Source organism: Phoenix dactylifera, unplaced genomic scaffold (genome assembly GCF_009389715.1).
Source record: "Phoenix dactylifera cultivar Barhee BC4 unplaced genomic scaffold, palm_55x_up_171113_PBpolish2nd_filt_p 001324F, whole genome shotgun sequence".
NCBI lineage: Eukaryota > Viridiplantae > Streptophyta > Magnoliopsida > Arecales > Arecaceae > Phoenix > Phoenix dactylifera.
Genome location: NW_024068655.1, coordinates 1 through 11,943, shown reverse-complemented (window position 1 = coordinate 11,943; position 11,943 = coordinate 1). Strand labels below are relative to the sequence as shown.

Sequence of the window (11,943 nt, the reverse complement as noted above, 5' to 3'; positions counted from 1 at the left end):
CTGCAAACCAAAACAAAATACCAACTCTTTTCTTTCTCCCGTTCTTTCTCGTTTCTTTTAAAAATTTATTCCCCCGTATTTTATCCATCATTACTACTTTCTCTCCCTGTCTCTCCTTTTTCTACGGTGCCGCAGAACAGAGACGACGCAGGTCCCTTCCCCTCCTTGGCCTCCGCAGTAGGTACCGACATCCCATTCCCCCCAACCCTTCTCTCCCTCTCTCGGATTTTTTCTGCCACAATTCGCAAATCCCGAACCCGTGGGCTCAGTCGATCTCTCGCTATCCCTCCTCGATATCTTCGCCCCCATTGGGCCCCACGCCCACTCTCCTTCCCTCCCTCTCTTTCCTTTTTCTTGATTCCTCCATCGCCGAGATCGACTTCTCCGACCGGCATTGGGGCCTCCGATCCCCTCCGCCGATCTCGCCTAGGGTTTCCATCGATGCGTTTCTTGATCTTTTACTCTATGTTTTCTGATCCGAGTGGTGGAAGAAATATACGGTTTTTGAGATGAGATTGGTCTTCGAAGGACCGGCACGAGCATGTGTTAGGGTTTTGAGGAGACCGCGGAGTCGTCGCTAATGACCGACGCCCGGCGGCACCGGGATCCGAGCATGAGACCTCCCCTGGTCCCCCTCGCCACCCTCATCGGCCGCGAGCTCCGCGGCGACAAGTCCGAGAAGCCCACCCTCAAGTGCGGCCACCACGCCTTCGCCAAGCGGGGCGAGGACTACTTCCTCATCAAGCCTGATTGCCTCCGGATCCCCGGCAACTCCTCCTCCTCCTTCTCCGTCTTCGCGGTATCATCGCCATCTCCTTTAACTTCCTCCCGTTTCTTGTATATTCTTTTTGGTTTCGATTACGGGAATCAATGTTTGTCTGTAGATCTTCGATGGGCACAATGGAGTGTCTGCGGCCGTGTTCGCGAAAGAGCATCTCTTGGACAATGTTATGAGTGCGATTCCTCCGGGGCTGGGCAGGGAGGAGTGGCTCCAGGCCCTTCCGCAGGCTCTGGTTGCCGGCTTCGTGAGGACGGATATAGATTTCCAGCGCAAAGGCAAGTCTTGATGCGTGCCCTGCTGTTGGTTTTTGTTTATCTGATGAGAAAAATCCGATCGTTGATTGTTGTCATCAGGGGAGACTTCGGGGACGACGGTGACCCTTGTTGTGGTTGATGGGTGGAGGGTGACGGTCGCATCGGTGGGCGACTCGCGGTGCATACTGGATACACAGGGTGGTGTGGTTTCTTTGCTGACCGTCGATCATAGGCTGGAAGAGAATGCGGAGGAAAGGGAACGTGTTACTGCTAGTGGGGGAGAGGTTGGAAGGCTTAATCTCTCTGGCGGGCAGGAGGTATACAATCTGAAGAAACTCTGTTGCAAATTTTATGATCAAAGTTCATTTCTTGATGGGGAAGTGCAAACTTGTTTTGTGCTGCCTTCTCAGGTCGGTCCGCTCCGCTGCTGGCCGGGTGGTTTGTGCCTTTCAAGGTCAATAGGTGATACAGATGTGGGTGAATTCATCGTCCCGATACCACATGTTAAGCAAGTGAAGGTGAGTGTAAATCAAACTTGGTGTTTTGTTGTATTCCATATCCCATGGAATAATAGTTTTTTTGTTGTTGTTGATTGGATGGTTAGCTTTCAAGAACCGGAGGACGGCTAATAATTGCGTCAGATGGCATATGGGATGCTCTGTCGTCAGAGGTGGCTGCGAAGGCGTGCCGAGGGATACCTGCAGAACTTGCTGCAAAGCTTGTTGTTAAGGTGATGCCAATCATTAATGGCTTACGTCTTTTTACTTATAGATATTTGTTTTAGTGCTTTTTTTAAGCTCACGTTGCTTAATTCTTGTGGATTTGGTTTTTTTAGGAAGCTTTGAGAACAAGTGGCTTGAAAGATGACACCACTTGCTTAGTTGTTGATATCATTCCACCTTCATCTGATTGCTGTGTCCTACCATCATCTCCAAAAAAGCATCAGAATAAGTTTACATCTCTTCTTTTTGGGAAAAAGTCGCAGAACACTGTTGGTAAACATACGAACAAACTTTCATCAGTTGGTGCTGTCGAGGAACTATTTGAAGAGGGTTCTGCAATCCTGGAAGAAAGGTGTGACTTCATCGAATCCCATCTAGGATCCCATTTTGTTGTTAATGATGTTATGATATATAACCTATTATGCTTCATAACTCAAGTGGTTGCGTTATTTGTGCTGGGAATGTCTTTTCCAAATAGCTTAATGAATTTCTTTCCTTTGCGAGCAAAAAGATCTTCCGCTATTTTCATCCAGAAATTCGTAATTCTTGTTGAGATTATTTTTTACGAGATGGGCTGGAAGCATTAGCTTGTTTTCCTTTTCTAATAGCACCTCATAATGCATCGCAATTTGTAAATTTTGTAGTGTTAAACAAATTCTTCCATGCTTTCCTATTATCAAATTATATTTAGTTCCATATTAAACCCTTTCGATAGAGCATCATATTATGTTTGTGGAACTCCTGTATTCGTGTCTATTTGATGAAACTCCCTGACCATTATATAAGCATTGCTAAGACCCTTTTGTCTTTCATGAAATTTGATTTTTGTCTTCAAGACAACTGCTGGCACCCCTTTAAGAAGAGATCTTTTTTTTTTTTTTTGGGAGTTGGAGTGAGGGGACTTATAAAAAAGTGAGCAGTGTTTATCCAAACAAATAAAGGGTGCATGGGCTAGGTAGGTTAGAGATGATGAGGTTCTAGACTACGCTAAGCATATTTGCTTATAGATCACTTTGTAAGATCCTATAGCTAGTCTTTTGATTAAATCATCCATGGTTGCCCATGATGAAGTATGCTTTAGTAAAATGCTTTGTTGGGATGTGCATTCTCCCCATTTCAGAAGGTAAACTCATTCCCTACGCACTTATACCTAGCTTCTTAGAATAAATATAAAAGAAATGGTCCTAAATGAATAGAAATGATCGATTAATTGCTGTGGTGTCTGCATCGCAATGTTAACCTTTATGCCTTAGATTCTTGCAAGCCTAGATATAGCATTGTAATTGTTATTAGGGAAAAAACATTTGTGCAACCAAGCATAGGAACCCATGTGGTAAACAAAATCTGGTTTTTTCTAACAAGGGGATTGGATGGGCATGTGACTGAGGTTTAGAGTTTTAAGAAATTTATGTGACAGGAAAGATCGACATACCGCAAAAAGATACCTGATGATTTTCAATGGTTTCCCATATGCATTCCATTCTTCACAACGTCGTACCTTGATTACCACGTTGAGAATTTTTTCTTCACATGTAACTGTTCCTACATCAGTTTCCCAACTAACAGTTGTGTTCTATCATGTCTGTGAACTTTAGTGTGCCTCCCACCCTCAAATCAATGATTCACAAACCATAGCATAAAGCAAGAGCCTTTTTCTTTCTAAGAAATTCTAATTGGCTTCAAGTAGATATCAAACAATCAAGAATATAATTTACAAATTCAAGTATTAGGGCTTATGTGGGCACACATAAAGAATTGCTTCATTTATGTGTTACATTTGATGTTTAATCTAAATACCTCTTAGCCTTTAATTTTATATACTGTAAAATATGAGATTTGTGTATTCATTATATGGTCATATTCAGTCACTTAATAAGAGGGGAGCTGTCCTTCACATATCAAACTAATTTATCTCATAGTTTGTTGTTACATTTTAGTACAAGTCCCTAGTGTGATCTTAGTATCTTAGATAGAGTGTCCATGTATCAAAGGCCCTTTGAGTAGATCTAGCATATTGGTATCTCTTGGATCTTGTGACTAATAAAAACAGGATGTGGTTTACATATTCATATGTGTTGGTTGATCAAGATAACATTGTAACAGAACAAGGTGTATGTGTGGCTTTGATATAGTTTTAGTTTCTATGGTATGCCAATGCTTACAACTGTATGAGGAAGAGGATGTGTGTCATGTTGGCAAGATGTTGCCATAAATATCATGCTAATGGCGTTGCAGTTCAAATCAAAGTGATATTTATTTTTTCCATAATCCATAATTCACAAGTAGAGAGTATCCAAGTTTGATGTGTGACAGGAACCCATGTGGTAAACAAAATCCGGTTTTTTCTAACGAGGGGATTGGATGGGCATGTGACTGAGGTTTAGAGTTTTAAGAAATTTATGTGACAGGAAAGATCGACATACCGCAAAAAGATACCTGATGATTTTCAATGGTTTCCCATATGCATTCCATTCTTCACAACGTCGTACCTTGATTACCACGTTGAGAATTTTTTCTTCACATGTAACTGTTCCTACATCAGTTTCCCAACTAACAGTTGTGTTCTATCATGTCTGTGAACTTTAGTGTGCCTCCCACCCTCAAATCAATGATTCACAAACCATAGCATAAAGCAAGAGCCTTTTTCTTTCTAAGAAATTCTAATTGGCTTCAAGTAGATATCAAACAATCAAGAATATAATTTACAAATTCAAGTATTAGGGCTTATGTGGGCACACCTAAAGAATTGCTTCATTTATGTGTTACATTTGATGTTTAATCTAAATACCTCTTAGCCTTTAATTTTATATACTGTAAAATATGAGATTTGTGTATTCATTATATGGTCATATTCAGTCACTTAATAAGAGGGGAGCTGTCCTTCACATATCAAACTAATTTATCTCATAGTTTGTTACATTTTAGTACAAGTCCCCAGTGTGATCTTAGTATCTTAGGTAGAGTGTCCATGTATCAAAGGCCCTTTGAGTAGATCTAGCATATTGGTATCTCTTGGATCTTGTGACTAATAAAAACAGGATGTGGTTTACATATTCATATGTGTTGGTTGATCAAGATAACATTGTAACAAAACAAGGTGTATGTGTGGCTTTGATATAGTTTTAGTTTCTATGGTATGCCAATGCTTACAACTGTATGAGGAAGAGGATGTGTGTCATGTTGGCAAGATGTTTCCATAAATATCATGCTAATGGCGTTGCAGTTCAAATCAAAGTGATATTTATTTTTTCCATCATCCATAATTCACAAGTAGAGAGTATCCAAGTTTGATGTGTGACATTATTGGCAAAAGTTTCTGTAGACTAGCAACTGCGATGACCAGGATAACTACAAAACATCCAATTGCATCAACCTATAGGACATATACAGTGATTTGTCAAGCATTTTAGTCCAAAGAATTTGCCGACAAAGCAACCAAGAATACAGTTTGTTAGAACATAATCGAGAAAAAAAGTACTAAGTACTACTAAGCAACATAAAAGTCAACGGATTTGTTTGGGGAAGCTGTAGCTTTTGGCCAAAAAGCAGCTTTTGGCAAAAACTGCTTTTTGAGGTCAAAAGTTGTTTCGGGGTAAAGCAGCTTTTGCTGTAAAAGCATTTGACTGTCAAGATCCATAACTGTTCTATTAAGCTTTTGCTGTGTGTTTGGTTAGCAAACCTAAAAGCTGCTTTTGAATGACAAACTAACCAAAAAGGATAAATGCCTAAAATGTTACTAAACTTATTTAAATATAAGACAATTGAATACCACGATGCAGATAAATTTAGTAAAAACCATGTAACACATTTTTTTTTTGCATACAACTAATGTGAAAAAATAAAATAAAATAAACAATTGTTAAGCATGTTTGGCTGGCTTTTACTATCCTAGATTGCTTTCTTTCTGATCCCTTGCTCGTTCCTATCATCAATAGCTTTGCCTTTACCTTTTGTTGTCTTGTAACTCTCTATCAGGTGTACATGATCCACTTGCATTCCCAGTTACTTTATTTTTACATAAAATTAAATGAAGATCCAACAAAAAAAACTAACAAAACCCATTTGCCATCTTTTCGTCTAGGCGATCTAGGTAACTCCTATCAACTGTCACTGACATAGCATCTTAACCAAACGTCTTAGCCAAGTTACGTATCAAAACAACATATCCTATTGAGCTATTAGGCGACGTTTTGTTTTCTGAACAATGAAAAAATCATACTTTCTTTGAACACATGAAAAGTCTTCCTTTCCAAGAAGACCATCAAGTAGAAGCACATCAAAAGAATAGACCCAATATGACAGATGCGTTCTTCCTTAACAAGTTCCAAAATACTCCAAATATGACAGAAACCTGTTCACAGTCTAACCAACCCGAAGAACAATATTTATACCCTCAGATCAAAGTTTAATTCCCCTAATACCATAGTAAACCAAAAACGCAAAATCCAAACACAACCATTCAAAGAAGTACTACAGAAAGGTCAATCCATTAAATCATAAAATTCCCAATACTTTTCTTTTTTTTTGATTGAAGGGGAAGATTTAAACCATCCATCTTTTATTGATTTAAGCCAAAGAATACCAATGTCCGCAGCTGCCAAGAGGAGGCAGTAATCAAGAAAGAGGCACTGTTGTGTAACTAGTAAGGGGAAAAAGCAGTGTTTGAAACTGTGAAAACAAAGAAGAGGCTGATAGAATTTAGAGTTTGAAGCAAGATGCTTCAGCAGTCTGACAGCAAGCTCCTCTTCACCAAATAAAAGCAAGAGAGGAGAAAAGGGGCTGACAAAAATAAAACAGCAACCTTGATTCAGCAACCAAGAACATTGAAGAAGAGGAGGAGAAGCCTTGATTCTCAGTGGTAGGTAGAATTCAGCAACCTTGATTGTGAAATCATCCAGCAGCATCTGTTGTTCTTTATATGGAGGACTGATAGACCAACCCAGTACTTACAATCAAGATGCCCCGAATATTAATGATGCCTGATACTTACAATCGAGATGCATGAACATTCATGATACTTGTAAATAAACAGGGAGGAAACTATCCTTATTATTCTATTGTTCTTCAAACTACATAAAGTTGCATTCTTCAGATCCACGAGAAATCTAGTATGAAATCAGCTGCACAAGAAACCTCAACATCTAACAATGTTCTCCAAGAATGAAAAGAATGCCTTTCTAAACCCAAATTTCGAATAAAAAAAGGAACACAAACAGGTAAATAATTGAGATCGGAGCAAACCAATAAAGAACGATGAGGCTTTGGAGCTTGATCGAATGAAAGAAAGATGAAATCAAACCCTAGGTACTCGGAATGGATTGAAATTCATGGAAACGAGGGAAAGGAGACGGACGTGGATCGTTGAGGACGGGCAGAGGGTTTTGTGCTGGGAGCTCTAGGTCCCGGAAGACTGAGAGGAGAAATTATTGCTATAAGAGGGGGGAAAACAGAGGGAGATGGCCTTTGGAATTGGCTAAGATCCACTGCTGCGTCGCCATTGCCGGTATAGAGGGAATGATCTCCGATGAGGAGTTGATCCTTTTGGGAGGAAATTAATCTGAAGAAAAGATGTTCTGATATGTTGGGGAGTTGGGAAGGAGCGGAGATGTGAGGGCATCGAGAGACAATGTGCTGTTTTCTTAAAATAAATGACTTCCCGCAAATGCGATATTAAGCTTGCAGGCCCTTGTCCATGGGAAACGAGAGAAGGTCAGCTTTACGTAAACTACATTTTGGAGGATTTTTAACATGGCTAAGAATTACTTTAGGGTTGTAGCCAAACACTCAAAATTATGCTTTTGGACTCAGAATCACTTTTGACGAGTGCAAACACACTCCCAAACATGCACAACGAAGGGTTGAAACGTTTGTGCACTATTTCTAAATCCTATTAATCAAATGGCATAAACACTGTCACCAAAATTTTTAGGTGTTCAAACGCACTAGTGTGGTAATTCTCTAAAAGTTAATACTATAGTTTCGCTAGTGGATGTGGATATACTCTAGATGGTTTCTAGTTTTTGTTGTTCTACAAGGACTTGGATATGATGTATCGATCAAATATGGGAGGAAGAGAGCAAAGCAGTAGTAGGTGGATAGAATCAAAGTTGGAGTTGGGGACCTCCCACCCAAAATCAATTCGACATCATGCAAAAGGAGAGGAGAGGAGGGAAATTGCATCATATGATTTTAGGAGCCATTTAGCAAGGACCTCATCTTAGAAACATGGACAAAGAAAGCATCTGGTTGGAAGATTTGTTTATGTGGATACCATCAAATAGTGCTACAAAATCATAAACATGGATTGATTTAATACTTTCTATCATTTTTGAGATGTAGTGAAATAAGACCTTTCTATTTTTTTAGTTCCATATTTGCTGCAAAGTTGGAAATAGAAATAGTCAATTACATTGTCATTTCTTGCATCCCCTTGAGTGAAGGTTTGAAGGATATTATTTCTTGTAGCCTATTTAAGGTTTTGTTTCTTGGGAGGAAACATGGATGTGATGGATATGAAATCTTAGGTGAAGCCAGTGCTGTTTAAATGCACATAAATCATCTGAATTACTTTCTGAGCTGGGTAAAGTTTAAATTTTATGCTTAAAGTTAAACTATCATGTATGAATTAAAGATGTCATGACATGGATGTAGTTCCATATATATTTTGTAGCAATCGTGGTATATTTTGGCGAAATTGGTCATATTGATAACTATCTAACAATACATTGACTTGTAGGTTGGCCAATAAGGCCTTTTTTATGCTTGTAACCACCTTCATGATCTGGTTACTACCTCAAATTGAAACAATAAATCCTTTTTAGGGACAAAATAGATATGCAGCTACTTTATACATTTGGAAATGAGGCTGGCTCAAGTCCCTGAAGTATATCAGGTGAAAATGGGTGACCAATACATTAACACGCTCAATAGTGAAGTTTTGGACACCCTTATCAATGGTCCTATATTTGCATGATTTCTTTATTTGTTTTTGTAACAATACTGTTACCAAGTTCTTTACCATCGTTCTGGAAGTACAAGATTCAATAAATTACGTGTCTGTTTATAGTGATGCAGAGGGCTGTTCATTTCATAATATTGCTATAAGATGGTGGCAATCTAAATCATATTAGTAGTTGGATGAGGTCCAACCTGTTATGAAACTTGTGATATTGGCATGGAGGAGAAGGATTCTGTTAGAGCTAAAAAGATCTAGATAGATCAGGGTTGTCTTTTGACTTGGCACTTAGAAGGCTAAGTTGGAAAGCTTTCTGATTTGTCCAGAAGGGGGTTTTGGTTGGGTAGGCAGGCGACCTTTTTTCAAAAATTTGATTTTGCATTAGAGAAGGTCATGTCTCGAGATGGATAAGTTACTATCACAATGCTTCTTATTTGTTGCTCGTAATTTATTGCAAAAGTGGGTTTCTAATGGCGCTCTTTATCAAGACATAGTTGTGTCTCACAGAACTTGTAGCCTTATGCCTTGAATATTCGAACATTAAAACTAGTTGGTTTTTACGCGACAACATTTGAGAGAACTAGAGAAGCCTGATCTATGAATTGATGATGATGTTCGCGATTTCACAACAATGACATCGCCTATTCGTGAGCCAACTGCCCAAACTGTTTGCCTGAAGTTGCAAGTCTTTTTGGTAATTCCCCCTCCTTACATCCGATAATTCTTTGGCATGTGTCTTAAATTTTTAAAGGTACAAACTTTCCTTTTCTGTGTGGAAAAGGACTACATGAATCATATTACTAGCACCTCTTTTGTCTGGAAAGCACCTCTTCTATGTGGAAAACATTAGATTCTGGAAAGTACCTGTTTTGTGTGGAAACACTAAATTGTTTTGTGTGAAAGCACTGCATGAACCATATTACCAGCACTTCTTTCCACTGCTAAATTTCTAAGTATCCTAGATTCCCAGAGAGCTGCAATTGAAGTTTATTTTATGATCTTGACCAGAAGGCTCTAATTTTTCTGAGGTATATTCTCTCAAATCTTTGATCCTGCCTACTGTTGCTTTCAGGACAGCACCATAGCTACACATTTTTATTACTCTTAATCTTGTCAATAAGGTCATCTATCATTTTATAGTCATCCTTTAAATTTTGATGTCACACATCTCATTCCCCAAAACTTGTAATATGGTAATCTGTATCCATATTTCAACAAAAATCATTGGGAAGATCCATGTATATGTGTATAAACAAATGAGATGCCCATCTGGCAGAGATGTCTTGCTCATTTCTCTTTCTATGCATCATTCATGCTAAAGGTTGAACCATTGAAGGATATCAAATTGGACTTTGGTGGCTCTAGGTCCTATTCTTCTCTCTGAATTTTTGATGGTGCTATTGTATAATGAACTTGCAAATGTGATCATGTAAATGGGTCAACTCAATTTATTGAAAGCTTGAAAGAGGAATCTCGGTGCGTACAAAGAGGGCCAAGAAATTCTTTGTGATGTAATATGGAAGATGCCAACAACTGCTAGCTCTGGTTGGAAAGTTAATTTATCAACCTAGTTTAACTGATTAACGTATAACTATTTTGTATCGTAACTCGAATGAATGTGGTTGATTTGATGAAAATTTACTCTGTGTTAGTCATCGTTGCAGTATATTTGACTTTACAAGTAGATTTTTTCTGTGACAAAAGCCTCTTTGTAGACTTTAAGATTATTATTTGTGTTGTTGAGTGTCCAGTCAACCAGGGGATCTGGTTTCACTTGACCCTAGCATGGTTTCCATTTATGTTCAGCATAATATGATTGTCAATTTGTGCGTTAGAGTAGATGCTCACTCTAAAACCTGCTTTCATGTAGATTGGGGAAAAATTTCCCATTGAAGGCGAATTCATCACCTTTCCGGTGTGCAATATGCCAAATGGATCAAACACCAAATGAGGGTTTATCTGCCACTGCGGGCACACACTTTTCACCCACGTCAAGATCATCTGAGGGCCCTTACCTCTGTGTTGAGTGCAGGAGAAAGAAGGACGCCATGGAAGGAAAACGACTAAGCCAGTCGACAGTGTCCAGGCGAAAAGAATGGTGAAATATTTTTATGCTCTCTCCAAGCAATGCAAGTATTCGGTTACTTGGGGTGGTTTGCCGGTAACATGTAAAAAGTGAGCTGAATAAGCTGTTTGATGCTTTCTGTAAGTTGCCACTTTATTGTTTGGTGGTGAACTAACTCCAGTGCACTCTCAGATTGGGATAGTTTGATCGCTAACCACTCGGAAATTTGTATGGAATACTAATGGAATAGTAGTGTTATTTTGCAGGAAAATCCTGTTGTCTATGCGCTCGGCAGCCTCAGGCTTTTGGTTTTGAGGGCTCCAAGCTTATGAAGTAGTGAAATAATGGATTATACTGAATCCAATTACAGCGAAACGATTGCAGGGCACATGGTTGTGTAATTACCCAAAATCCATTTCAAGTCATGCTGATGTTGAGGTCTTGTCGGGGTGACGGAGTCTCTTGTGGGGGCTGGCTTTCATTTGCCCTCACTGTGCTGGCGGTGCGCTTGGTGTTGGGCGCCTGTGCGCATATTGGTGCCATGTTTGTGTCCGATACAGGGCGATTCCAAGGAGGACCGTTAGAAATCCAAGAACTCCTGCTGCTGCAAATAACCCTGGTCGAACTACATGGCAGCTGGACCTTGGCTTTGTCCATTGGCATATATGACTTGATTCCACGGCCATACCAAACATCAGAAGCACCTCAGCAATGGCAAAACTGATCCTGCAAGTACAATACAAAGGGTCGAGGTTTCAATGCCCTGTTTAACGCACTCAAACCACATCTGCATGCAGGCTTCGATGGTTGGATGCTATGGCAGTGTATTGATGATAGGTGCATTTTGAATTCTGATGCACTGGTTGAAGGTTCTGCTTACCAAGTTGCGAGAAAAAGGAACGGGCCTGCCCTGCAAGAGTTCTTATGCGTGATGTCGAGGTTAGCATTACCGTTGATGGAGCTGGCGAGGGTATTACCAATGTCGGCGGTTGAAGGACTTGTGATGACAACCAACATGTAGGCAAGTTCTGCGAACATGGCCACCACAAGCAACAGGAATGCACCCACAGCAAACGCCAGTGGTCGGAGACCACTGCGTCGTAGATGCACTCAGATGCGTCGCTGCCATGACCCCAGTTGCTCAGGATATACCGGGTGGCCTGACA

General features: G+C 39.8%; 1 protein-coding gene and 1 pseudogene across 1 annotated transcript; one reads left to right on the top strand and one right to left on the bottom strand.

The window, feature by feature from the left end:
- Positions 1–11,013, top strand: LOC120108417 (probable protein phosphatase 2C 33). Its single transcript, XM_039122014.1, has 7 exons — positions 1–799; positions 885–1,056; positions 1,135–1,352; positions 1,446–1,553; positions 1,640–1,765; positions 1,871–2,109; positions 10,583–11,013. Exons 1-7 carry the CDS (start codon positions 581–583, stop codon positions 10,812–10,814), a joined length of 1,314 nt encoding a protein of 437 aa, XP_038977942.1. The 5' UTR covers positions 1–580; the 3' UTR covers positions 10,815–11,013.
- Positions 11,014–11,213: 200 nt separating this feature from the next.
- LOC120108416 lies at positions 11,214–11,899 on the bottom strand (annotated as a pseudogene).
- Between the last annotated feature and the right edge of the window lie 44 nt (positions 11,900–11,943).

What these genes read in the sequence shown, in the direction of transcription:
- LOC120108417 (XM_039122014.1), top strand. Translation starts at nt 581, where the DNA reads ATGACCGACGCCCGGCGGCACCGGGATCCGAGCATGAGACCTCCCCTG. An exon ending in CACATGTTAAGCAAGTGAAG is followed by an intron (nt 1,554 to 1,639) that starts GTGAGTGTAAAT and finishes TTGGATGGTTAG; the next exon opens with CTTTCAAGAACCGGAGGACG. An exon ending in CTGCAAAGCTTGTTGTTAAG is followed by an intron (nt 1,766 to 1,870) that starts GTGATGCCAATC and finishes TGGTTTTTTTAG; the next exon opens with GAAGCTTTGAGAACAAGTGG.